General features: G+C 34.6%; 1 protein-coding gene across 1 annotated transcript in view; it reads right to left on the reverse strand.

Annotated features, from left to right (window-relative positions):
- Positions 1 to 3,680: 3,680 nt before the first annotated feature.
- Gp93 (heat shock protein 90 Gp93) overlaps positions 3,681 to 26,395 on the reverse strand; it is a 71,467-nt gene continuing 48,752 nt past the window's right edge. Inside the window, exons 12-17 of the mRNA XM_090401056.1 lie at positions 19,275 to 19,520; positions 12,083 to 12,219; positions 10,211 to 10,289; positions 8,621 to 8,776; positions 8,448 to 8,519; positions 3,681 to 4,009 (exon numbers count right to left, since the gene is read on the reverse strand). Of these exons, the coding sequence (XP_090257182.1) occupies positions 3,983 to 4,009; positions 8,448 to 8,519; positions 8,621 to 8,776; positions 10,211 to 10,289; positions 12,083 to 12,219; positions 19,275 to 19,520 (717 nt within the window). The 3' untranslated portion in view covers positions 3,681 to 3,982. The remainder of the gene's footprint in view (positions 4,010 to 8,447; positions 8,520 to 8,620; positions 8,777 to 10,210; positions 10,290 to 12,082; positions 12,220 to 19,274; positions 19,521 to 26,395) is intronic.

The raw sequence follows: 26,395 nt of genomic DNA on the forward strand, positions 1-26,395 counted from the left end.
AGAGAGTAGGCAAGGCAGTTTTAGCCCTAACATTTTGGAGACTGAGTGGGAAGTTCAACCTCCACTGGTAGCCAATCAGAGATAGCTGGCCCAAGGCTATCGCTAATTAAGCAGCCCTCAGTGAAGATACAGCTCAACAAGTGCCACCATCTCATGGTCACTACTAACACAATATTTTTAATGTCTGATAATGGTGTGGGGCTTGACGGCCAATTTTTCTTGGGTTTATGGGACGAAACACTAGTTGCTTGGAGAAAAAAATCCACTTGCCCATGGAGATTGATTAACTCGGGAATTGGTCGAAAAAAGGTTTAGAAAAATGTTCCTCCAGTCAGCGACTAGATTCTAACTTGTATGTCTTTCTTCGTGTGGTCAAGTGCCATAGAATGCAAATACCACTTTTTTAAAAAAAATGATATTTGAAATGTTATTACATGTGCCTTTAAGCATGGCTTAGAAATGAAAGCAATATTTGATGAAAAATATGGCGTTAAGCTTCGTCATGCCGCTTAAAGCATAGTCAGAAAGAAGGAGCTTTTTCTGATTCTGCACACATTCCATTGGTTTAAAATGCTGCCCAGACAATGCAACGTGAGATTCCAAACTCATTGGGAATATCAGTAATTCTGTGGCCTTCCAATAATAATAAGTTTTCCAATAATTCTTCTCTATGTGAAAATCATCTAGATGTTTTAGAGGTATTACAAGCCCTCCAAGGCTACTATTTTATTTCTTCACAAAAAGCGCTTCCTTCAAACACAATGTGCTTAGCCTTTTGTCTTTTATCCTGTTGAGTACTACCATGTGACCCCTTTCAGCGTACCTGGAAAATTTGAATGTGTACCCATTTTCTCCTTGAAATTGTCAGTTCTACCAATTGCCACAAGCCGATTTGTCTGAATTTGCAGTTGTAATCTGTGGAAAGAGTGTTCATCCTTAGGTTTTAGACTGCAGTATATAATGCAGAAACATCTTTCATAAAGTGATTGGGAAGAATCCATGAAAGTGCTTGTCTAAGTGAACTACCCTCCTCAGATGCATGAAGCATCTTAAAGGAGTTTGTGCACCCAGCAGTATAAAGCTGTGTTTACTAAAAGCTGTTTTTTTTTGCAAAATGTCTAACATTGGAGCTACATGAAACATCTTGGAATATTTCAAATATCATCTTTTTTGAATTTCTGATAAGCGTTTACTTCCCGTTTTGTAATTTCATACCCTTCTAACACAGCCAAACAGAGGATTCCAAGTCTTTTTCAGAGGAGTAAATAATGTTACACAGTATCTCCATGGTTTGCTTGTAATATAGCTTCAATCTCTCCTTCACTCAGATGCACTGAAGAATCACTAATGAGATCCACTTGTTTCTGAAAGATATCTTTAACTTTAAACCAAGATCAGAAAAGCTTCTCTCTTGCAAGTCGTATTCAAGCCCTGGTATGCAGATATCTCAAATTGTGTCAAGATGCCTGCATTCTTTTATCCACAGCTCATTGTAGAGCAAGTTTTCAGTGGTGTTGTATCTATAAACATTGGACAAGACACCAATAGGCTAATGTACTCTTTACAGATTAGTCAATTTAGTCTTTCCTCTGAATCTAAACATTTCATCTGGTGTGAAAGTGGTACCACTTACCATTGTGAAAAGGTTCTTGAAAGGAAGAGATATGGTGGTGCTGGGGTCTCTTGATGTGGGGAAGGTATTATACTTAATAAACACACCAATCTACATGTGTTGGAAAAAAGGAACTGACTGGTGAACAATAGTTGCAGCATGTTTGTTCCATGGTGCTTAGGCAAAGAATTCATTTTTATGAATGACAATGCCACACCACATAATACACGAGCAGCGAGGATTCTTCTGGAGACTAAGAATATTAATCGAACTGAGTGGTCAAGCACACCCCCCCAGATTTCCAACCCATAGAACACATTTGAGATGCATTGCTCTGAAGGAGGAGTGGGCCAGTTTACTTTAAGAACTCCTGAATCACTTGGTGCCAAGCATGGTACAACAATGTGAGAGCTGCATTGCTGTCTGGGATGGACAGATTCCATACTGAAATCTGTCTCTGCATATTTTTCTGTAAGCAGTGTATGTTAGTTCCATAATTACATCCTTAGGAAATTTGTAATTTCACACCGATAATATTGCAATTTAATTTGCATGAAATTTATGAAACACTTCTTTTATGTAATATAATGTATTGGTATGCTGGCAATAAATTTATGTCCACATTTGACTAGTCAATTTTTTTTCATATATAGGTAAAAATGTAGTTTGTCTTTAGCTTTTGGATGCCAATGTACTTTTCTATGGGCATAGGTCCAAAATATCCTCTGCTCTTTGGAAAAGTTGCCCCCAGTGACTACAACCTTCAGGTTTTCAAAAAAGCCTCTCTTCCAACTCTCACTTATCCACATGGCATTGCTGTGTCATAGGTCTTGGGACCTTGTGTTTGAGACTGATAATAAACCGGCCATCACCATTCCTCAAGCATGTGAAAATGAAGATAGTTGCTGACATTGTATGGATGCTGCAGTCTACACTGATTACGATTTCTGCCTATAAGTCAAGTTCAATTTCACAAAGTTGTCTGATGTACCTTAAGGAATGCAGTATATAATTAGCAATTTTTTCCCCAATATTTGTGTATCAAACTTTCAGAATTGAAAAGTTTGAGTTTGTAGCAAGCAAACACACACAAAAACATTTGCCTAGCATATACTTGACAAAGTAACAATTTTTCCTAGCAGACTGTCTTTTTCTCTACATAAATTTTATGGCTGATATTTGCAATTAGAAGTTCAGAAAATTCAAACATTTCTAGATTTTGGATTTCATGAGTTGCACATCAGAAGTTAAGATTCTGCTTCTGACCTCACAGCAAGTGGATAAAATTTTAACAAAGCGAGACCAGTCAGCTGGTCTTGCTTTGTTAAATTATTAAAAATATATATTTGAAAAAGGGTGGGTTGTTGGATGATTCGTATATTCACCTCTTTAAAAAGGATTTTCATAGTGAAATCTTGCTTAGTCAGAGTCCAAACATAGCCTAGTCTTTTTGATAACAAAAAGAAGGCCACAATTCCTATGGAGTACATGAAATGAATTTTTATAACCAAATTTAAAGAAAATGGGAAGAAATTCATACACCAGCCCACTGGTGTATGAATTTCTGAAGCTTTGGGCATACTTTACCAAGTATGCTGATACTGTTTTATATATCACTGTTCGTTTACTTTACCTGAAACTTTATCTTAAACTTTTCCCTCTAAGTTTTTCTGATTAATTTCGTATATATACACCTAATATTTACAGGTTGAAACTAACTATTTTGCAATGAAACCTAGAAAATATAAAAACAGCCTACAGTCTCTTGTCAAACAAAGGCTATACACAGTTAAGTGAATCATGGTTCAATAGTGCATAATGAACTAACAAATATGTCTTACATTCTTGTAAGACACCATTTCACTTGAAACTGTTCTTTAGCATACTGCATTAGTATGAGAAGGAAAATCATTAACGTGTTCTTTACTCCTTAAAAAAAAAAAAAAAAAGGTACATATCAGAATTTATCCCTTCATGTTTTATGCTAATCTATTATATTAAAAAATAAAATGCGAGTGTTAATTTGTAATTGCTGAAAATTATGTATTAGTCATTTACTAAAGACTACTACAGTTAAATTAATTTTATTTATAGAAATACATGTACAAATAACCACTGCATCACTAACCACAAGACCAGCTATGAACCTAATCTTGAAACAAAGTTTATCCTTAAAGAAAATCACTTTGTTCCCACATAACAGAAGGGTGGAGAAGAGTATTTACAATGTGTCATTTGGAATTTGTCAAAAAATGACAAGGGAGCACCCAGTGCTCCATCAATATACAAAGCACCAGCAGATGCAGTGGCCCCGGCATGGTTACTGTGATGTGATGGATGACATGAAGTGGAAGTCTAAATTGCGTTTTCTCACAGTTCGTCATGGTCTTCCTGAGTCTGAAAAGAGAATTTAAAAATATGAATACTGTGAAGTTTAATAATTTTTTTTTTTTTTTAAACTTTAGACAATTATTTTTAAATTTGTTAGGATTTAGTTGTTTCAGTTAAAACATTATGAACCAAGTTCTACATTTAAAAAAATTAAACCATATTTCTTACACAAAACATCAAAAAATTAACTGACATTAATAAATAATTCAGCAACTTCATTTAGTCAAGTACTCAACAAACAAACTACTCATAAGTCACTTTTGTAGTGACTAATATGACATCTCCTTTTGAAAAATTGTTCCCTTTAGATATTCAGTTTTAAATACTGAATATTTAAACTATAGTTGTTATAAAAAAAAACTTATCTTCCACAAGATCAAAAGACATGGTATTGTTTCATCCAATAGTCAGGCATGTAGCTTGTGTTTTGAAGATCCTCTTGGTTGAGAAGTCATTTTTGCATAAAAACTAGTATAAGCTGGTTTTTATGCAAACCAGTATAAGCTGGTTTTTATGCTAGTTCAGAGTGTGGATGGTTGGAATTAAGGTAACTAAAGCTGTGAGACAATAACCTGCCACTGGCTGGCTCATAAGATTAAATCCCATTTCAAGGAGGAAAAAACCTGCTTTTGTCATAAGACTGCCAAGATATTTTTAGTTGAAAAGGCCATATTATGTCTCTCTAGGGAATGCAAGGACTAAGGAGTATTTTAGTACTCACATTTAAAACTCCTTTAACATTCATTGAATGTTGCACTGGAAACCTATTCTACACTCAAGAAACTGGACCTCGCATGCTTCTTAGTCTCAAAACCTAGACAGGATCTGAACTTTTCTTTCCAGACAAAGAGCAAATGTTATGAGAACATGTTACTTTGAGGTATGATAAACATTTTTTCCTCCTATCCAATTTAAGATTGGCATTTGGAAAGGAGGAGACCCTAGCTATCTGGGCCAATAATGGGCAGGGATGTGCAATATACAGCCTCTCCCTGTCAAGTTAATTATGCCTTCTCACAGTGTGGCCTGCTTCTACAAAAAAGGCTCTGGCATTTGCAGCAAGCATTCTTGCTGCAGAAGGATACATTCCTAGTTGGAAGAAATGCCAATTAGACATTAGGCGGTAGATGTTGATCGTCTGGTGAAAGATCACCCAGAGGTCCGAAGTTGCAAATACCATGTTTGGTCTCAAGAGCAGGGATTCCAGTTTCTGCCCCCCCCCGATACCCTTCAAGGCCATGACGAACATACTTAGACCCATAACTTCCTCCATTTTGAGGGTACATCAGTTAAAATTGATGGTGCCACAGGCTAGCTGCCAGTCAGTGCACAGGCCTGAATCTGTGGCCCTGACAGTGCCCCTCACCAAGTAGTAACAAATGAGAGGCACTGTCAAGACCACAACATGGTACAGAGACTGGCTTCTCTCTGTATGGAAGTTATGTTCAAGAGTCTCTCTCAGTGTACATCCCCACTAACTAATCAATTATACTTATGTTACACTTAAACCTCTTACAAACAATGACAACACTGCAACAAAAATGAATCTCCCTCAAAAACTAATCCATCAAAAAAGTCATATCACAAACAAACCAAGCCAGAATCTTAACAAAATCTTTCACATCCACTTTAACATCTGTGGCATTAATACAAACATAAAAGATGTTCACCACCACTTGCAGTCTTCCAGACCAGACCTCCTATTCTTGACAGAAACCCAGATTGCAACTACTCTCTGGATGTGGACATTAGTGTCCACATCCAGTGCCCAAACTATACACTTCACAATTCTTTTCACCACAAGGGTGACACCTGTGCCTTTGTGAAATCCAACATAGTCTGCCAGAGAATGGCTAATTTAGAATCCCCCACTTTTGACATTCTCTGGCTCAAGGTTTCCTTGCCCCCATTTAATAACATTCATTTGTTTCATTTACCAGTCTCCAAACGCTGATAACCATTCTGGCCTCTTCACATTTCTTTCCATGAAACTCAACCATCAACAATCCAGATATCCAAATAGGCAGTCTTCCTGGGCAACCTCAACAATTCCAACTGGCTCTCCTATTTCAACACAAAATGGATTAAGCCAGACAAAAAAAAAAAAAAAAAAAAAACCTTTGTCATAAAGTAACAACCTAACAAATCTTACATCTACTCATTGGAATTTCTGATAATCTGCTTCTCTCTTCAAATACTCTGGATCTTGGACCAGTTCTCCTTCCAGATACACTGTAGAGGTCACCTTTCCTCAGCAACTCTGACCACATCTTGGACAAGTCTCCTCTTATAGAACACCCCACCTCCACCGACTCCCAACTTTGCATCCTCTAGCACTACAAAGGATGCCAACTGGGATAACCTCTGAAATTTCTACTCCTTTCCTTGGTCTGATTATTGTTTCCACTCATCTGGCCCTAACACCTTCTGTGAACAAGTTACAGAAATTATCACTTGCATCCCCAATTCAAGGCATAACCCTCCTCCACTTTCCAAGTTCTGGTCTGACGAGTGGTTTGCTTCAAGAACTCCAGCTTCATACTCTGCCTACACCATGCAACATATGCAAATCAGTCATTAGCAGATCCAAATTGATTTCATAAAGGCCAAAAAAAAAAAAAAAAAAAATTCTAGCCTCCTGTCCATTTGGAAACTGTGCTTTCTCGTCCCTCACTAAGGCCGTTTGACGTAACTTCTGCTCTCCCTCATCCTGATGGCACAACTGTTACTTCACCCAAAGATAAAGCCGACCTCCTGGCATCACTTTTCCTCAAATTCCTGCATTGATGACCAAGGCAAAATCATGACCTACCATACTGGAATCCAAGCACCATATGCCTCCTTTAGTTTCTTTGAGAAAAAAACTTGGATACTGAAATGTTCTGGTCCTGATGGCATCTCTCCAATTGTTAAACACTATGCTCCAGAATTAACACCTATCCTGCATCATCTCTACAATCTACACATCAGGTATTTATCCCAATGCATGGAAGCAATCTCATATCCATTCTATTCCAAAGAAAGGTAACAGAAGTCAACCATCAAACTACCAACAAATTGCCATCACCACAGACTTCTCCAAAACAATGGAGAAAGTCATCAATAGCCTACTCCACTACTTAGGTCTACAAATTAATTAGATACCACCAGTACAGATTCTGCCATTCAAGATCTGAAGTTGACCTTGTAGCTTACATCATCCACCATTGGACATGTGTCATGGAATTACAAAGCAACACAAAGAAAAATGTTCACTACTCCAGTGAATTGGCAACTATCATTCCTTCACTTTGTTGACCTGTTAATACAAGAGCAGCAGCTGCCCAGCATTCTTTTACTGTGCAACTGCAAACACACCAAACCTACTTTTATTCATCCTCTTTCTTTGTCCACCTCCATCTTCTGGAACAGATTCCTTAAGTATTCCTAAACAATTACAACACTTCAAAAACCCATCTCAGTCCTCATTTGCACCCTCAACATGGCAATGATGTCTCTTGACTCTTGTGTAGGGATCAATATAAAATCCCTACATAGCTGAAAACCTATGGAATCGGTATTGTGGCATGGCAGGCAGATTACACAAATCAGCCCAAAGAACCAGTTTTGCTTTGCCAATCTGGTTGGCAAAGCATATTCTCTTCATTTAGTTTTAGTTCCAGACAGACATTCTACAATGAATAGGATATCAAAGTTTGGAAAGTACGGTGTGAAGGAGCTGAAAGGGAACAACCGCACATAAAATTACAAAGCAACACAAAGAAGAATCTATGAGCTGAGGAACAAAAGTGGGAAACAGCTGTAGAATGTTAACTTAGTCTTAGTAAAAATAACAGCACTGATATTCAAATCCAGATCATGTCCCCATCAATGGACCTAGTAGCAAAGTTTTTTTTTTTATTAACTGATTATAATTCTGCCTATTTGGAGAAATAGGCATATAGATATTCATCTTAAATGAAATCTAAGGCTCTTGCTTAAGGAGCAGCACTTTCACTCACAATTCCTATTAGGTATTCAGAACTTAGTCTACAGGAAAATGAAAGTTTAAAACCTCATCTATTCTTGTCCTCAAAGCACTAAGATGAAAATGCAGCCTAAGTATTTTCTATCAATGTCTAACAATTTGGCAAAGTGTAGGTTCTAATCCAACTTTCCTTGGTCAATGGACAGCCACCAATCTGCTTATTGAAGGACCAATGACTTGAAAAGTAAAAAGACAACTAAAACAGAATTCCCCTATTATCTAACCAATAGTTTACTCACAGTGCTAATGCATTAGGTTCTCATTTTGTGGGCAGGATTGAATTATATTTTAATATTTTAAATTTCATAGTGTAAGAATTAAAGGAGGGTATATACATTATCCACATTCTAAGTTCATTTATACAACTGAATTTTCTAGAAAGGAAATTGCTAAACTAATAAAAAAGGTATAACTTGCCTCTTTCTCATCATCATCTGAGATCTCCTCACCAGCTTCTTCCTCCTCTTCCTCTTCTGGTTCTTCTTCAACCTAAAAAAAAAGTTGAGTATAACATTTGTAATAAAATTAAATAAAAATACAGAAATTTACATGATGCAAAAGATACAGGTCTATGTTACAACAAAAGTTACCTGAGCTTGTTCAGAAACACCAAGAGTTTTTCTAAGCAAGGCATCTACCCTATCAGCAAATGATGCTGTATCTGATAACATGTATCCTGACCTCAGGGTTGTTGTTTCAAACATAATGTTAGCCATATTAGTAGCAACTGCATCACTCTTGTCTGCCTAAAAGATAGTCATTTCATTAGGATGCAATAAGTTGCTTGAGTTATATTAATAAAAATTAGAATTACAATCAAAAATTCAGATGTTATTGTTCGTCTTCATATTGATGAAGAATGTTTTAAACAAATTTTTCCACAAAATGAAGTCACATCACCATGGAATTTTACATGCGAAATATAAATTTTAAATTCTTTTAAGTAGAAATTCTTAATTTTTCAATATTCCTAATGTTCAGTATCATAATTCAAAATCAATTTTCCTAAAGAAAATTGAAATCAGGCAATTAAACTAGCATATCTACTTTCACTGGAACAGGAATCACTCATATGAGAAATCTTGCATATTGGAAATCATAAATTTCCAGTATGCAAGGAATAATTCCTTTCTTTTATCCCTTAGTAGATTCAAGACAAAGTTCTCTATTACATGCCTTTAAGAAGCATATCCATACTACTGAAACTACTGTTATCAACTAAGATAATATCACTCTTTCTCTCTCAACTTGATGAATTGGAAAATTCCTTCTATAAGTTTGATTAAAGAAATTTCCAAAAATTATGGAAGATATATTAACTATCATTTTCAATGTCAATCTATATGGTCCACATTAAGTACATCTTCAAAAAAGGTAGTAAAAAAAAAAAAAAAAAAAAAAGAAGAAAATATTGTACTGTGTTAAAACAATGCATTTATTGAATAAAATGGGATGGTAACTTTTTGAACATGTATAAATGATCAATTATTAGAAAGTAAACTAGTATTTAATTTTGTTTATAGATTTGTACTTAAAGTGATTAATATTGAAGATAAGAAATTGAATTTGTTCATTCAGCTATGTAGATGAACAAAAAAAATTTGAATATAAGAATTTGCCTATTAAGTGATAATTTAAATCAGACTAATATCAATAATTTTGGTGAAAAAAATTGCCTCATTCTGAAATACCAAAAATTTTATGGTTTGAGATCTGAAGCCTCATTTTAGGCTATTAGAATGCATTTCACAGTAGTTTCATTCTCTATCTATATTCTTTGAAACGCCAACCTCTTCAATTTCTCAGACATTAACATCATGTGGATTAAGGGCTCTTAGAGCATACACTGTACTGGTATACAATATCTGCAATCTCATGTAGGAGAAAGTAAATGTACTTTTCTACCCCAAACACATCCTTCCTTTAAGAGGAATTTGTTTTAAACCAAATAGGTTTGTTTACTATCCTGACATTTTATAGCTCATTCTTCCCCTTTACAGAAAAGGAGAAGAAACCATTCCTAAGCTGGATACAGTCATGAAATTATATCTGATATACCTGTTAAAGCAAAAGCTTTAAGGACTACATATAGAAACTGTTCCTATTAAAAATTGTTTGTTTACAAATTGAAGCACTAATGTATTACCAACTTTAGAAAGGTAAGTGACCTAAAGACATACCTCTACTCTCCTAAGAATTTCTTTGATCAATGGGTGTCGAGGATTAATCTCTAACGTTTTCTTCTGACTTAAGTAATAACTATAAGAAAGAAAGAAATGCATAATAGCAAATTTACTTTAACTACTGCAAGGTAGAATAATTTAGCAATTTGAAAATATTAAGATGAACAAGAAATCTTTTGCAAAGAATTTGTCAAAATTTAAAATACCATATTTAAACAATTCTTTTAATTTTGAAAATTCACAAATTGTCAACTAGAAAGTTGACAATTTCCAAATTGAGATTTTTGAAATTACAGTAATTTACATTTACTCCTGTTCAACATGCAATATAAAAAAAAACGTATAAAACGATACAAAATTAATAACGGAAAAATTCGCGTACAAAGATTATTTAATAGTATAATTTTCTTAATGTACTGAAGATGCCTGTGTGTCACAGGCATCTTCAGTACATTAAGCACAAATTAAACAATAACTGACAATTCCAAAAAGTGCCACCTAAACTAAGTAGCTGGTGTAAGATACTAAAAAGGTCAATAACTTTCCTAAAAATAAAAAATATCAATAAAAAAATAAAAAATAAATAAAAAAAATCAATACAATAAAAAGTTAGGAAAGATTAGCTGATTTGCAAATTTTTTTTATTTTTATTTATTTTAGGAAAGTTACTGACCTTTTTAGTTATCTTACACCAGCTACTTAGGTGGCGCTTTTTGGAATTGTCAGTTATTGTTTAACTTGTGCTTAATGTACTGAAGATGCCTGTAACACAGGCAAAAATTATTCTATTAAATAATTTTTGTATGCGAGTTTTTCCGTTATTAATTTTGTATCGATATGTCTACTCACGATATACCTCTTTTAAAGGTATAAAACGTTATATACCTAGGGTGACCAACACCCCTGGATTTTCTAGGACAGTCTAGATTTTAATGTTGTTCTACATTAAGTCCCAGGTTTTGGAAAAGTCCTGTTTATAAGATACCAGTTCTCCCTCCCATGCAAAAACTGCAACCCTACACACTTGTTTACCAACAACAACAGATACCAAAAGCAGTGTTTATGATTATGGTGCTTTTCATACAAATATAATTTGCCCATGAATTAAGTAATTTTTCATCTATTAGTGGCAATATTATTTCAAAAGGCAAATAGTGTTATCAACAGTGTTAATAATGTCTCTTATATGTGCATTAACAGAACTCAATTTGATCTTTAAATATAAAAAATTTCTTGCAAATTTATTCTGCCAACCTTAAATTCTTTGCTGAATAATGGCATATACAGGAACATTTCTTTTGTATACTGATATAAACAAAATCAGTAGGTTTTGTTTATATCAGTATACAAAAGAAAAAAAAAAAAAATATCAGTATACAAAAAAAAAAAAAAAAAAAAAAAAAAAAAAAAAAAAAAAAAAAAAAAAAATTTGAATGAGAACAATATGAAATGGTTCGCGGTTAGTTTTGATGTCAGAAAATTTCATGCCTCAGATTAGCACAAGTAAAGAATAATCACCGTATCACACTATCAACTATGCAGTGATTGATAATGTTGCATTATTTATTGCTGTGTATAAACAGCAGCATGAAATAAAGCATTTCTTGTATTGGTACTTGAAATTGGTACTTGTAAAGCAATAAGAGGAAATAATTTAAATATAAGTTTAATGTTTTATAAAAATATTAGTTCTCAGAAAGTAGCTGGGAAGGTTAACAAATGTAAACACAGATGGGGTAAAATTAAGTTGCTGGGAACATGAACTTGTGACCTAGTATTTTATACACTGTCACAGAGCGAAGTTCATCTACCACCTAAGATTTGAGGGAGGAAAAAAAATTGTCAGATTTAGAGAAACCCAATACTTACTCTCTAGTTGAATCATACATTTTGCTATGTGCATTACTACGAGCTAGCCTTTCCATATTGCCTGTCCAGCCAAACTGACTGGCCACAAGTGCACAAGGAGAAGAATGAAGTCTCTGTGAAACTGTAGCCTTTTGAATCTAACAGGAAAAAAAAAAGGTAAGATTTGTTTCAACTGCTACAATGAAATTAAATATAGATTTCTTGAAAAGGATTTTAGTATTTTAATTAAAAATTAAATACTGATGTCCATCCCATTATAAGCAGCAGACATCAAGATGGCAGCAGTTAAACAATTCATGGTACATTCATTATGTAATATAATTGCTTTTGAAGAAAACTCGCAATGTTCAGAATATGAGGTCTACATGAAGGCTGCCAACAATGATCAGCAAGAATCTGAATCAGCAAGAGTTAGAGCTATTAAAGATGTTTTTTCATAACTTAAGTTACAGTTGGAACCTGAAAGGTTTATGAAAGCATATTAAAAATAATCTTTAAACTAATATATAAATATATATTCAGGCAATGACAATCAAGGAAAAGAAGGAGTAGCCATAGTATTCAACACAAAATACGAGGCTAATCTTCTTGAATGGCAGTCAGTCTCAAGTAGAGTAATGTGGGCAAATATGAGAATGGGGAACTGGACAATGAGACTTATTTGTGCCTATGGTCCCACAGAAGGTTCTACTAAGGTAGAAGTGGAGGAATTTTTTGACTCTCTAGAAAAAGCAACTAACACAATGAAAAAGGAAAAGTTGGTCCTTGTTGGGGATCTAAATAACAGAGTAGGAAATGATTGCAAGACATACAAAAATATTTTGGGAAAATTTGGAGAAAAGAGCAAAGCTAATAATAATGGCAAATATCTGTTGGATTTCTGCTCAGGACATGGACTGGTTATTACTAACACCATGTTCCAACATAAAAATGTGCACAAATTCACATGGAGAGATGAGGCTAGGAATAAGAAAAGTCTCATTGACTATGTTATTGTTGATAGTGATGTCTTCTCCCTGGTGCAGGACACCAGAGTGTACAGAGGATTTGAAATTGGAAGTGATCACTATTTAGTCTTGAGCAGGATAAAATTGAATTTCATATTGAAAAGAATAACGTGCAAGAAAGTTTTAAAGCGAATAAAAGTTGAGCAGCTCTCAGATGTGAACTGTAGAAAGATTACAGAAAGATTATTAAAAAGAAAATGACAGAATTTGAGAACAGGAATCAAACCTTGGAGATTCAGTGGCAAACTCTGAAGAAAACATTGATTCTGCCAGAGAGGCATGTGGTGAGGTTGTGTGCAAGGATAAAAAAAATCAGAACTCCCTGGTGGACACAGGAAGTTAAAGAGGCAGTGAAGGAAAAGAAGCATATCAAAAGTTCCTGGCAAATAAGTCAGCTTTTACTCTTACAGAATACAGAGACAAATGTAAGAAAGCTAAACAGTGGGTAAAACTAGCTAAACAAAAGTCATGGGAGGACTTTGGCAAGAATATAGAAAATAAATATCAAGAAGGTGGCAAAATATTCTGGAGGTTGTTGAAGAAGCTTAGGAATGGAGGAAAGAGTGCTGTAAAAGGAGTTAGAGATGATAAAAGTGACATGAAAACAGGAGAAAAAGATATCCTTGAAGTATGGAGTAATTACTTTGAAAAACTGCTAAATGAAACAAGCAGTGATGACAGCACAGTGATAAAAAAACACTGACCAGGCATGTAGTCTGGAATACATATCCATACTTGAAGTAGAAAAAGCCATCAAAGGCTTGAAATGTGGAAAGGCAGCAGGAGTAGATGATATTCGACCAGAAATGCTGAAGTATGGTGGTATAGAAGTCTTACAGTGGCTGCACTGCATAGTTCAGAAAGCCTGGAAAGAGGGACAAATTCCCGATGATTGGAGTAGAGCTCTCATAGTACCCATATATAAAAAGGGAAATAAAACTGAATGCGAGAATTACAGAGGTATTTCCCTACTAAGTGTTCCTGGCAAGATCTATGCCAGTATACTTGACAAACGGTTGAGAAGAATTGTGGAAGAAAAGCTTGGTGAAGAACAAGCTGGATTCAGGCCAAATAGAGGCTGTCAGGATCAGATCTTCACTTTACAACAAATAGTCGAGAAAGCATGGGAATAACAAAGATCTGTATTTAAGTTTTGTTGATTTGGAAAAAGGCATATGACAAGGTGCCAAGAGAGAAGCTCTTCAATATGCTGCAGTTATATGGTGTCAATGGGGCATTATATCAAGCAATACTTAGTCTTTATTTGAGTTGTAAGTCAGCAGTTAGAATTGAAAGAAGTACAGGAAGATGGTTTAATGTTAAATCTGGTGTGAGACAAGGATGTACATTATCCCCTCTGTTATTCATTATCTATATGGATCACATTATGAAGGAAAATGGTATTAAACCTGATATCAAAATTGGAGATGTTAATGTCAGCTCTTTGCTTTATGCGGATGATGTTACACTTCTAAATAAATCCGCTACAAGTCTGCAAGATTCTCTGACTAAATTGAATAGATATGGTATGAAGGTCAGCAATAAAAAGACAAAGACAATGAAAATAGGCAGAATCATTGAAAATGTCAACTGTGTTGTGAATGGAGAACCTGTGGAACAAGTAAAACATTTCAGCTACTTAGACACAATTTTTACTGAAGATGGTAAATTAAATATAGAAATAGACAACAGAATCAGCAAAGCTGGTATGGTGGGAAGTCAATTGAATAAATTCATATGGAATAAGAGAGAAATTAGTCGGAATACTAAATTAGCTGTATACAAGACAGTGTTCAAACCAGTTTTAACTTATGGATCTGAGAGCTGGGTCAGAAGTAAAACACTTGACCAAAGACTAGAGACCACAGATATGAGAGTCCTGAGAAAGATTAGAAGCGTGAACAGATGGCATTAATGGCAATATCATATTAAAAATGAGGATATTAGGAAAGAACTTGACATTGTCAGCATCCAGGAATGCATTAGCAGAGCTAATCTCAGCAAAACAAGTGTTCTCTGCCAGGTTGGCAGGAAAACGACCCAGAGGAAGACCAAGATATAGGTGGATTGATATGGTACAAAGTGCCTTAGGTGATAGAAATATAAGATCTGATAATGTTGGAGTCTTGACAAGTAACAGACTGATTTGGAGGAAAATTGTAGATAGGAAGTTAGTAGTGATGTAATTTTTTCATGTAGTACTGTCATATCCTGTACACCCCTTGAGGGTACATAGTAGGAATTTGATGATGATGAGATATATATAAGAAGGAATAAGAATATACTGAGAACCAGACAAGCAACATTTCAGTGGATGTAAACATTTGTAACATGTTAATTGCAAATTGCAATTTATTCAGTAATAAGAGATGTCAATGAACTGAATGTATTTAGTCTATAAGAGACCAATTTTGTTTTCAGCAATTTTTTTTTTTGATACTATATTCAGGAAATCAAGCTTTTATATTGAGAATGTTAATAGTATAAATCGAATATGTTTATGACAATGAAACAATATTCATTAGTTCCCTATCAGCAATTTTCCTCCAAATTAAATCAGGTGCCTATCAGTTGTAGCTTTTCTAAACTTCAAGTACTCTGACTGCATCAACCCATATTTATATCTATCTTTCTCTGACGGTTCCAATTTGAATGTGCTACAAATTCTGGCCTCCTTCTCAACTATCTGCTTGATAAACAGAACCTATTTCCTAGCCAGATTGCAAGTATCAACCTTACATGTTTACTTGAAAAGGACTGTATACAAGTTATGGTGTACACAAAGTGACTTCACTGTCAGATGCAATATTAACATGTTCGCTGCCACACTACTTTGGCATAGTCTGTTCCCATACACCAAGCAATTTCACTTCAGGGTCAGTATATTAATCTCATTGCCAGCAGTAAGCGTCATACGAGTATACTCTTAGTTGGCTTGTGCAGAGCATATACCATCTATGAGTACACAGTTTTGCTGCTAGCTCCACGAGCCAAGCATTTTCACTTCTTCAAGGTCAGTACGGTAATCTCATTGCTGGTAGTAAGCATCATGAGTATACTCTTAGCTGGCTTGTGTAGCTGATATACCAACTATGAGTATACTCTTAGTCGGCAGCGAATGTGTTAATTACTACAGAAATTTAATGCACACAACAAGAACCAATTACAGGTTAGATATTTCATTCCCTTAATTGCCATAACACAGCTGCATTAATTTTTTCAATATTTGCATTTGAAATACTGGCATTCATTTGCAGAACAATACTTAATACTATTATTTATTAAAAAAATAAAAATAGTTGCTTTTTTTTGGGAAAACTGCTTAGCACTCATATCTAAAAATTATGTTCTAAATGTGATAACAAATCAGGAAAGAAAGATTTTAAAAAAATTTGCTGCATAACAGCAAATAAACAAAGTCCTGGATTTGACAAAGTAAGGCATGGCTTGTGCAATTAATTTGCATAAGTTTTTGCATGCATGCTACATAGTCTAGCTATAAACATTAACTCCAAGAGACCTTTATCATCATGTGATATGGATTATAAACTAAAATTAGTTGTATGTATCCAGTATTATTTCTTTAAATCCCCTTTAATTGCACACAATCCTTTTATGCACAGATAATACATGCATATTTGCTTAAAATTGTTTACAAAATTTCATTTTACTAGCTGAAATATAAGTAAATGGAGATTGGGAATATCTTACATATAAGTACAGCTTATATGTACAAGATATTTCTGTATTATATGAAAGCTCTTTTCAATCCTGTGTCAATATTGTAAGATTCTCTTGGACAGTAGCATTCCACACAAGGATGCTAATACAACTTAAGGCCATTCAGTTCTTTAAGTTGATCTACCAGAAGTTATTATACTATGTGTGGACTTGCTTTAACCATTTAGATTACTCAACAAAACAGCTGCGTAAAGGACATTCTTGTTGGCTAAACTAATCCAGTTTAGCCAATAAGAATATTTTTTTCCCAAACAATCCATACAGAAATGGATATAGTGCAGTATCCCCTTATATGCAGTCAACCCTGGTCCAAAAATAATACATGGAAAATTCCAGAAATAAACAATTTATAATTACATCAGCAAAGTGAATATTAGATCAAACATGTTTGTACAAACTATGGAAGTTTTTTTAACTTGACCTTAGAGCTTACGACAACATCTGAGTTACCTTAACTACTTAAGTAGCTAAGGCAACTCAAGTGTAATTTTACATCGCCAAAATGAAGCTGCATGGCTCTTTCAGTAATAGAAAAGTCATGTTTTAAATTTTGTGCTATTCTGAGTACTTCAGTTATCAGATCAAATATTGTGGTATCACAGTGCTTGTGTTCAAGTAAACCCTTATTTTATTTAATAATTTTATTTTGCATATGCCAAAGAAAAGCCATAAAGTGCTTCCTTTATGTGAAAAGTTTGACTTCATAAAATAATAATTAAAAAACGTATGCCGGGGTTGCTAAGATTCACATCACTTATTACATACTATAATTAAAGTATATCACATAAGTGAATCATATCACTTATGTGAATGGAATAAGGTATGTTGTTATACGAGGGTGGTCTGAAAAGTTCTCTGCCTCGACCATAGATGGCAACACTATCGGCAAGATTTTTTTTTTTCCAAGTTGGTACATCTGTCATAAGTATCCATGTGAAATTGAAGTCATTCTATCAAGTAGTTTGTTTTATACAGCTGTCTGAAGCAAAAGTGTTTTCTGTATCCCTTGAAATGGATAAAATTGAGTCCGCGCAGTTATAAAATTCTTTGTAAAAGAAGGTTTAACACCAAAAGAAATTCATTCAAAGTTCATAAAAGTTTATGGGGCTCTTCTCCTTCGTTTTTGACAATTAAGAAATGGGCTGCCGAGTTTAAATGGATATATTTTGCTTGAATAATTGCAAATGAAAACGTTTTGCACAAGATGGGTGTCGTGCTTGTTCACAGCTGATCAAAAATGCACTTATATGAAAATCTCAAAACAGTGCTTGGAGCATTTTAACAAGAATAAAACTGATTTTGTGCATCTGTTTATTAATATGGATGAGACTGATTCACCATTACACACCAGAATCCAAACAGTGGGCAGAAGCCGGTTGTTCAGCGTCAAAGAAGACAAAGTCAGTTCTATCAGAAGAAAGGTCATGGCATCTGTGTTTTGGAATGCTGAAAAAGGCATTTTGTTTATCAATTATCTTGAAAAGGGTAAAACAATAACTGGGGAATATTATTCCGATCTTTTAACCAGACTAGCCGAAAAATTTGGAGAAAAGACCCAGTTTTCAGAAGAAATAAAAGCATCTTTCTTCAGGACAATGTACCTGCCCACAAAGGTGTTTTTGGCAATGGGAAAATCAAGGGATCTGCACTATGAACATCCACCCTATTCCTCAGATTTGGCTCTCTGTGACTTCTATCTCTTCCCAAATCTAAAATTCTTCCTTGCTGGTCAGCGTTTTTCTTCAAATCAAGAGGTGATTGCAACTGAATAGATGGGCATTATGCAGATCTTACTGAGAACCACTACAGGGACAGGATAATGGCACTGGAATAAATGTATTAGTCTTAAAGGAGATTATGTTGAAAAATAAGAATAATTTTTCAATTATAAATTCGTTTTTTCATTGTTAGGCCGAGAACTTTTCAGACCACCCTTGTAATTGTTCTTTTTGTTATTAGTTATTGTTGTTAATCTTTTTACTGTGCCTAATTTAATAAATGAAAAACTATCGTGTGTGTGTGTAGGGAAAAAACAGTATATTATATAGGGTTCAGTACTATCTGAGGGTGTCTTGGGACCCATCCCATGGACAAGGGGGGGGGAGGGCTGCTGGATATCAAATGATGAATTAAATAACATCAGCAATAAAAATTTAAAAGGACCTATTCAAAACCATTTCAGTTTAAAATCATGCATGACCAGAATAACCAAACATGAAGTTCTTGATATATGGACCCTTAAAAAAAAAGTGTTAAGTAATGGAATATTACAGGTAATATTCTATTACCTGTAAAAAAGACCATCTGGAAAACAATTTTAGTTTTCCAGATAGTCTTATTTTTTGTGATGAAGCTTCTTTTACTATTAATTTAAAACTGCTTATGGAGCATTTTAGTAGCAGAACGGTATCCAGTATTAAAAATATGTAATTAATGCTACCTACTTTGTCTTTTAAAGCTTCATCTTCTAACCACTTTGTGAGAGGTTCAAATCTTTTATTAAGGGCTTCTTGCTTTTCTTTTGCTTTCTCTCCCTCATCTATTTTCAGTCCATCTTTAGCTACATTCTGGAACTTCTTGCCCTCAAATTCTGGTAAGGCAGAAATTGCATATTCATCTACAGGTTCAGTCAAATATAGTACTTCATAACCTTTCTTGATAAGCCGTTCAACAAAAGGACTGTTTTTAACCTAAAAATAGAAAAAAAAAAATTACTATTAGTTACAGCATATTTCAAACTGGAAATTTACTAAATCTTAAAAATTCAAGTGCAAAAGAATATTCTAATCTTCAGGCCTATTAAAGTCTAGTGCAAGAGAACGAAGACTGCCACCTAGTCTAGGATGTTTTTTTTTTTGAAGTACATAATCTTTAGAAATATTGTCTCTATAGAAGTTTAGAAATGAACAGCCATGCACATAATCAAAATCTAAGAACTAAGTTGGGTAGTTATGTAGAACTAGGCTACCAGAAACCTATAATGGTTCCTCTGAACCTTCTGCCACTCGATATATCATGTAAAAGGTCTTCCTATAACTTATTTAGCTATTTTTATATTATTATTATCCCAAGACCCACATGGTGTCAGACTCGTTAAGAAGTCTTTTGTTATACACAGTTCATCATATCATACCATACCTTAAACACATTCAAGTTCTCCAGATACCATGCTCTCAGAAAATACATTCTAATCATTCATAGATGCAAAAAACCTACTTTTCACTCCCCCCCGCTCACACCTTCCAAGGATGAATGGCCTCTTGTTCTCCCAAGTCCCACCATTTTATGAAAAACCTTTAACACTAATCCTATAACCTCTTACTAATTTGTATCATATCACCCCCTCTTCTTCGTATCCACTAGACTCTACAAAATTGCATTGTCTCAACCTTTCTTCATATTCAACATTCCAGAGATCAAACTATTTTTGTCAATTGCCTCTGGACAATCTCAAACATTTCTTCATCCTTTTGAAAACCAGAAAATGTAGCTTTCATTTCTGTATTCTACATCAACCTGCTGACTTTACAGCAATTTTTGATAATTCTGCCTCTAATTTTTAGACATGCAGTCTAGTTTTATTCTTGAAAACTACTCTTCATATCTCACTAGATGAAATAATGCTTTCTTCATATTTTGCCACTGAACTCCAAGGTATGATTGGTTTCCCAATTTTTGCACAGCGACACATTTTAGTAGACAGTTCAAACTAATCTGTTTTATAATTTTTTTTAATTACTTTTGGATTTTTTCCTTCTCACCTGGTTAATTAAGTGGTAAATTAAACATCGTCAAATCCTCTTTCAAATTCCTGAAATGTATATGTTAGGAATGTATCACATTCTACATGCAAAATTTGTTAACTTCTTATCAATTTTCTTCTAATGTTGTCAGGACTTTTTTTTTTCTTCTAAAAGGCACTTTAAATTACATTTAGTCTTCCTCTGGGTCTCTCCTATCAAGCATGCTTTTTTAACCTATCATCTCCCACTGTTTAATGGACATTGTTTTATGAACTATTTCTAATCCACATCCAAATTTTACAAACCATTATGCTGTATGTCTTCAAAATTGTAACCAGACTACTGACATCATATGATTAGAGCAGTCTTAAGTTTCTCTGGTTACTGTATTAAGATTTTTTTGTCTTTATGTTGCTCCCACCCATGAAAGGTTATTTGCAAATCTATAGTACATTTTGTACCACAGGTGAGCCAACGATTTTTTTAAAATCAAATTTTATTTTTTTGTATTTATTTTACATAATATGGAAACCCTGTTCTAGGGACTAAACTTTTCAACTACTTCAGGCTTTCAATAAGCAGGGCAACGGTCTCACACTGGCACTGACATTCATCTCCCACCTAAAGACAATCAAACATCCATACCCATGGCAGGATTCGAACCCGCAGCCTGTTGGTTGAAGAGTAGGTACTCTAACCACAGCTGTCAATATTCCCACAATTTCTCAACTTTGTTTTAAAGTGAAAATGCTTGTTCTCCAAGTCTCTTGGAGTTTCTTAGTGTGATTTATGTAAGCATACCTGACTGAGACTAAGAACACTAAAGGAGAGAAATTTTTCCAATTCTTAAGTTTTGTTTTTTAAATAAAAACAATGAAAGCTCTACATTATGAGTAATTGTGATTATTCTTTATAATTTCTATCACTGTCCTGTAATTTTTTTTAATCACCTCATTCCTTCAGCAGTACTCCTCCATTTATAAGTGCTTTTCAATAGCTGCCAGAACATTTCTCATCTTCAACATTCTCACTCAAGTATTCCTGTGAATTTTTTTTTTTGTTTCTTTTGTATTGTGCTTTGCTTTATTTTTCTGTATTCTCTCTGATGACTTACATGCTAAGAACTTTTGATATGCTTTATTTTTTAGCTTCTAACTTCTAAGTCCATTTAAATTTTCTATCCTTGCAGATAACTTTTCATGCATTACTGGCTGAATTAATGTTCGAGTCTCCAAGGTTTGGTTCTTATTTTAAAAATTTTTCCTTGAATATTTGAGTTGACAGTTATTTCTGAAAGCTACTTAACTGATTTTATTTAAATAAAACGTTCTTACTGTTCTGCTGAATATAAATTTCATCCTGCTGAAAACTCAAGTTTTGAGTAGAATGAATGAATGAGCATAATTCCTCTGCTACCATCAACAGCACTTTCTGCCTTGTCTTTACAAAAATCATATCCTTCCGTCTATTCCTGTCAGGATGTCTTCCTCATCTAACTGCACTTCACTTATTCCAATAATTTTGAGCAGATGAACTCAATGCAAGGATTATTTTTTTAAGATATATTTCTGGCATTTGTATAAACATAATAGCTCACACTTCCAGCTCTATAACAAATCCTACAGACATCTTGTCTCAGATGCAACTCCTCTATACTTCCTATTGGCCATTTCTCTATCACCATCAATCCTACTTCCCCCATATCATCAAGCTTCTGTCCATTTACATTTACTTTTAAATACAGCTTGTGCACACCTCACAGTATCTCCCATTTCACCCTGATCCTCTCCCATTTCCCTGTCTTGTGTTCCTACCCTCTCATTTTCACTACTCACTTCTCCATTTATATGTTATTTTTCTGCTCTTTCACATCTTATGTCCTCAAATCTATTAACTTAATCATCACTCCCTTTCAACAATAGTCTCCAAAAACAAAGTTTATTCCACATATTCACAAAAATGCACTCCTTTTACCTCTCGCAGCATGGCTAGAATACCATTCATGACCTGGCACAATCTGCTACTATATTAGCATGTTAACCACAGAGTAAGGATTTCTAAGATATCCTTGTTAGCTATCTTGAAAAACTAAGATATCATGGAAGTAAAGCAGTTGCTTACTACTACTACTGCCTAAATATTGCATTTTAGTTATTTAAGGATCTCACTTGTGTCCATCTCTAACACCAAATGTGTTGACATTGTACTTAGTTATATTTCATTTCTGTCAATACTTCTATTTTATTGCATATTTTTTTTTTAGTAGCCTCATTATAATCGATTGATCACATTACCTGCATTTGAGGTGTTCTCAATTATAAATCTGAAATCCTGAACTGCACTGATATATGAAATTTTAAACTAAGAACCTAATCAACAAAAGCATGTTGTAACATTAAAAACACCAACTTAAACTTGGCATAAAGTATACAATTACTAAAAATTTGCAATTCTTAAATTCCAAAATACAAGATTAATGTTATAATAAGGACATGTCAGAATTTCATGCCAGCTGGGGAGTCGCCCAGTTAAACAAGGCCCCCCCGTTGTTTTTGCAAGGGTTGTACTGGAAGAAAACCTGAAACAACCAAACTCAGAGTTCGAGATCAGTACTATCAACATAAGATGCTGGAATGACAAAAAGATGAATGAAATGAAAGAATGGAGCTAGCTGAGGAAAATTGACATAATAAGGGTGAATGAAACAAAAAAGACAAACTGGCAAGATCTTTCTGATCAATAAATACAAAATGTTATATTCAGGCAATGACAATCAAGGAAAATAAGGAGTAGCTATAGTATTCAACACAAAATACAAGGCTAATCGTCTTGAATGGCAGGCAATATCATGTAGAGTGATGTGGGCAAATATCAGAATGGGGAAACTAGACAATGAGACTTATTTGTGCCTATGGTCCCAGAAGATTCTACTAAGGTAGAAGTGGAGGATTTTTTTTTTTTTTTTTGGCTTTAGAGAAAGCAACTGATGCAATGAAATAGGAAAAGCTGGTCATTGTTGGGATCTAAATAGAATAAGAAATGATTGTTACACATACAAAAATATTTTTTGGCAAATTTGGAGAAAAGAGCAAAGCTAATAATAAAAGCATATATACCTGTTGGATTTCTGCTCAGGACATGGACTGGTTACTACTAACACGATGTTCCACCATAAAAATGTGCACAAATTCAAATGGAGAGAAGAGGCAAGGAATAAAAAGTCTCATTGACTGTTATTGTTGATAGGAATGTTCTCTCTCTGGTGCAGGACACCAAAGTATACAGAGGATTTAAAACTGTAAGTGATCACCATAAAACTGAATTTCATATTGAAAATAAGAACATGTAAGAAAGTTTTAAAGTGAATAAAAGTTTAGCCGCTCTCAGATGTGAACTGTAGACTAAAATGTACATTATTCAAGAAAAAATAAAAGAGTTTGAGAACAGGAACCAAACCTTGGAGATTCAGTGAAAAGCCCTGAAGAAAACATTCTATTCTTGCAGAGAACCTCACTGTATGCCTCTCTGGCTGAATGAAAAATCAGAACTCCATGGTGGGCACAGGAAGTTAAGAAGGCAGTGAAGGAAAAGAAAGCATATCAAAAGTTCCTGGCAAATAAATCAATCACCTTGTGCTCTTAGAGCATACAGAGACAAATGTAAGAAAGCTGAAAACTGCAGAATTAGCTAAACAAAAGTCATGGAAGACTTTGGTATATATATATAAGTTCACTGGGCATCTACAGATGCCGGTGATATGGTCACTCCAATGCTCGGTGGTGTGCCACACCAGGCCTCTCTATGTAGTCCTGTTCGATTTTCTAATGGCCTCAACTCTCTGAAGATCAGTCACTCAACACACACCATCCATCTCATTGATGGTCTACTCTTCCTCTTTTTCCAGGAACTTTACCTTCTATCACTGTTCTGATAAGTCCCCCTTCCATCCAAAGACTTTGGTAAGAAAAATAAATATCAAGAAGGTGGCAAGATATTCTGGAGGTTGTTAAAAAAGCTCAGAAATGAAGGAGAGTGCTGTAAAAAGGAATTAGAGATAAAGACAACATGAAAACTGGAAAAAGATATTTAATGTATGGAGTAATTATTTCAAAAAATTGCTAAATCAAACAAAATCAGTAACAGCACAATGGAAACCCCAAACAGGCATGCAATCATATCAATACTTGAAGTAGAAAAAACTATTAAAAGCCTGAAATGTGGAAAGGCAGCAGGAGTAGATGATATTCGACGGGAAATGCTCAAGTATGGAGATAGAAGTCTTATAGTGGCCTGGACAGAGGGACGAATTCCAGATGATTGGAGTAGAGCTCTCATAGTACCCATATACAAAAAGGAAAATAAAACTGAATGTGAGAATTAGAAGTATTTCTCTACTGAGCATTCCTGATAAGATTTGTGCAAGTATACTTGAGAAGGATTGTGGAGGGGAAGCATGGTGAAGAACAAGCTTGATTCAGGCCAAATAGAGATTCTGAGGATCAGATTTTCATGTTACAAATAGTTAAGAAATCATGGGAATATAACAAAAAGATCTGTATATAAGTTTTATAGATCTGGTAAACGAATATGACAAGGTGCCAAGAGAAAAGCTATTCAAAATTCTACAGTTGTATGGGGCATTATGTCAAGCAATACTTAGTCTTTAAATGACTAGTACAGAAAGATATGTTAAATCTGGTGTCAGATAATAAATAACAGAGGGGATAATGTATCCTTATCTATATGGATCACATTATGAAAGTGGTATTAAACCTCATATCAAAATTGAAAATATTAATCTCAGTTCTTTACTTTATGCAGATGATGTTATACTTTTAAATAAATCCAGTACAAGTCTGCAAGATTCCCTGACAAATTGAATAACTGTTGTAATAGATATATGAAGGATAATGAAAATAGGCAGAATCATTGAAAATATCAACTGCAATACTTGTACCTATAGAAGTACAGGGTGTTCGGGATAAATTTGACAGTTTCGTAAGGAAAAAGAAAATCTTCTTTGTATCTATTAAATTTAATGAATTGACAAAAAAACATTACAGGCAGAGTTAATTACAATACTATCAACAAGATTTACTCAAAAAAACCACCATTAGCATCGATCACAGCTTCAATTCTGCTTCGGAACCTCGAACAAGCTGATGCTACAGTCTCCCTGGGAAGGGCCGCAAAAACTGTTTTAATTTTATCCATTAACTGGGCTTTTGTATTACTGGAAGTGCGATTGGTGTCTTTTTCAACTGCGCCCCATACAAAATAATCCATGGGGTTAAGGTCTGGGGAGTTTGGAGGCCAAACATTTGGACTGGTGAAGTCGTAGAAATTTTCAGACAACCATTTTTGACTTTTCCCAGAGGTGTGGCAAGGGGCCGAATCCTGCTGCCATACATACGGCCTACCATTGGCTACCCTTGTTATCCAGGGCTTGACTACAGTTAGCAACTCCACGAACAAAGCCCGAATTCCAATGCCAGGGTTCTTCAACACCTGTTCCTGCAGATTTGCGAGGAATTCTGCTGTACGAACGCAATCAGATCGTCTGCTAGGGATCTTTCTTCTTGCTACATCCTCGTAGTCACCATTGCAAGTCTCTAGTTCATGCCTGATTGTTTTTACTGTATTCAGGGAGCATTGGGCAGCAGTCGTAATATCCTTATTTTGATGGCGGGCACGAATCATCATGATACAAGTTATTCTCTTCCATGATTCAGGTGGGTTCCAGCTATCCATCCTTTTAAATGAAGAGAAGTGTGTGTTAATACATGTAACTTACGGAAAAATATAATTAATTATAAATATGT

The sequence above is a fragment of the Typopeltis vanoorti genome, chromosome 11 (assembly GCF_054136105.1).
Source record: "Typopeltis vanoorti isolate ZY-2024b chromosome 11, IOZ_Tvanoo_1.0, whole genome shotgun sequence".
In the NCBI taxonomy this organism is placed as follows: Eukaryota; Metazoa; Arthropoda; class Arachnida; order Uropygi; family Thelyphonidae; genus Typopeltis; species Typopeltis vanoorti.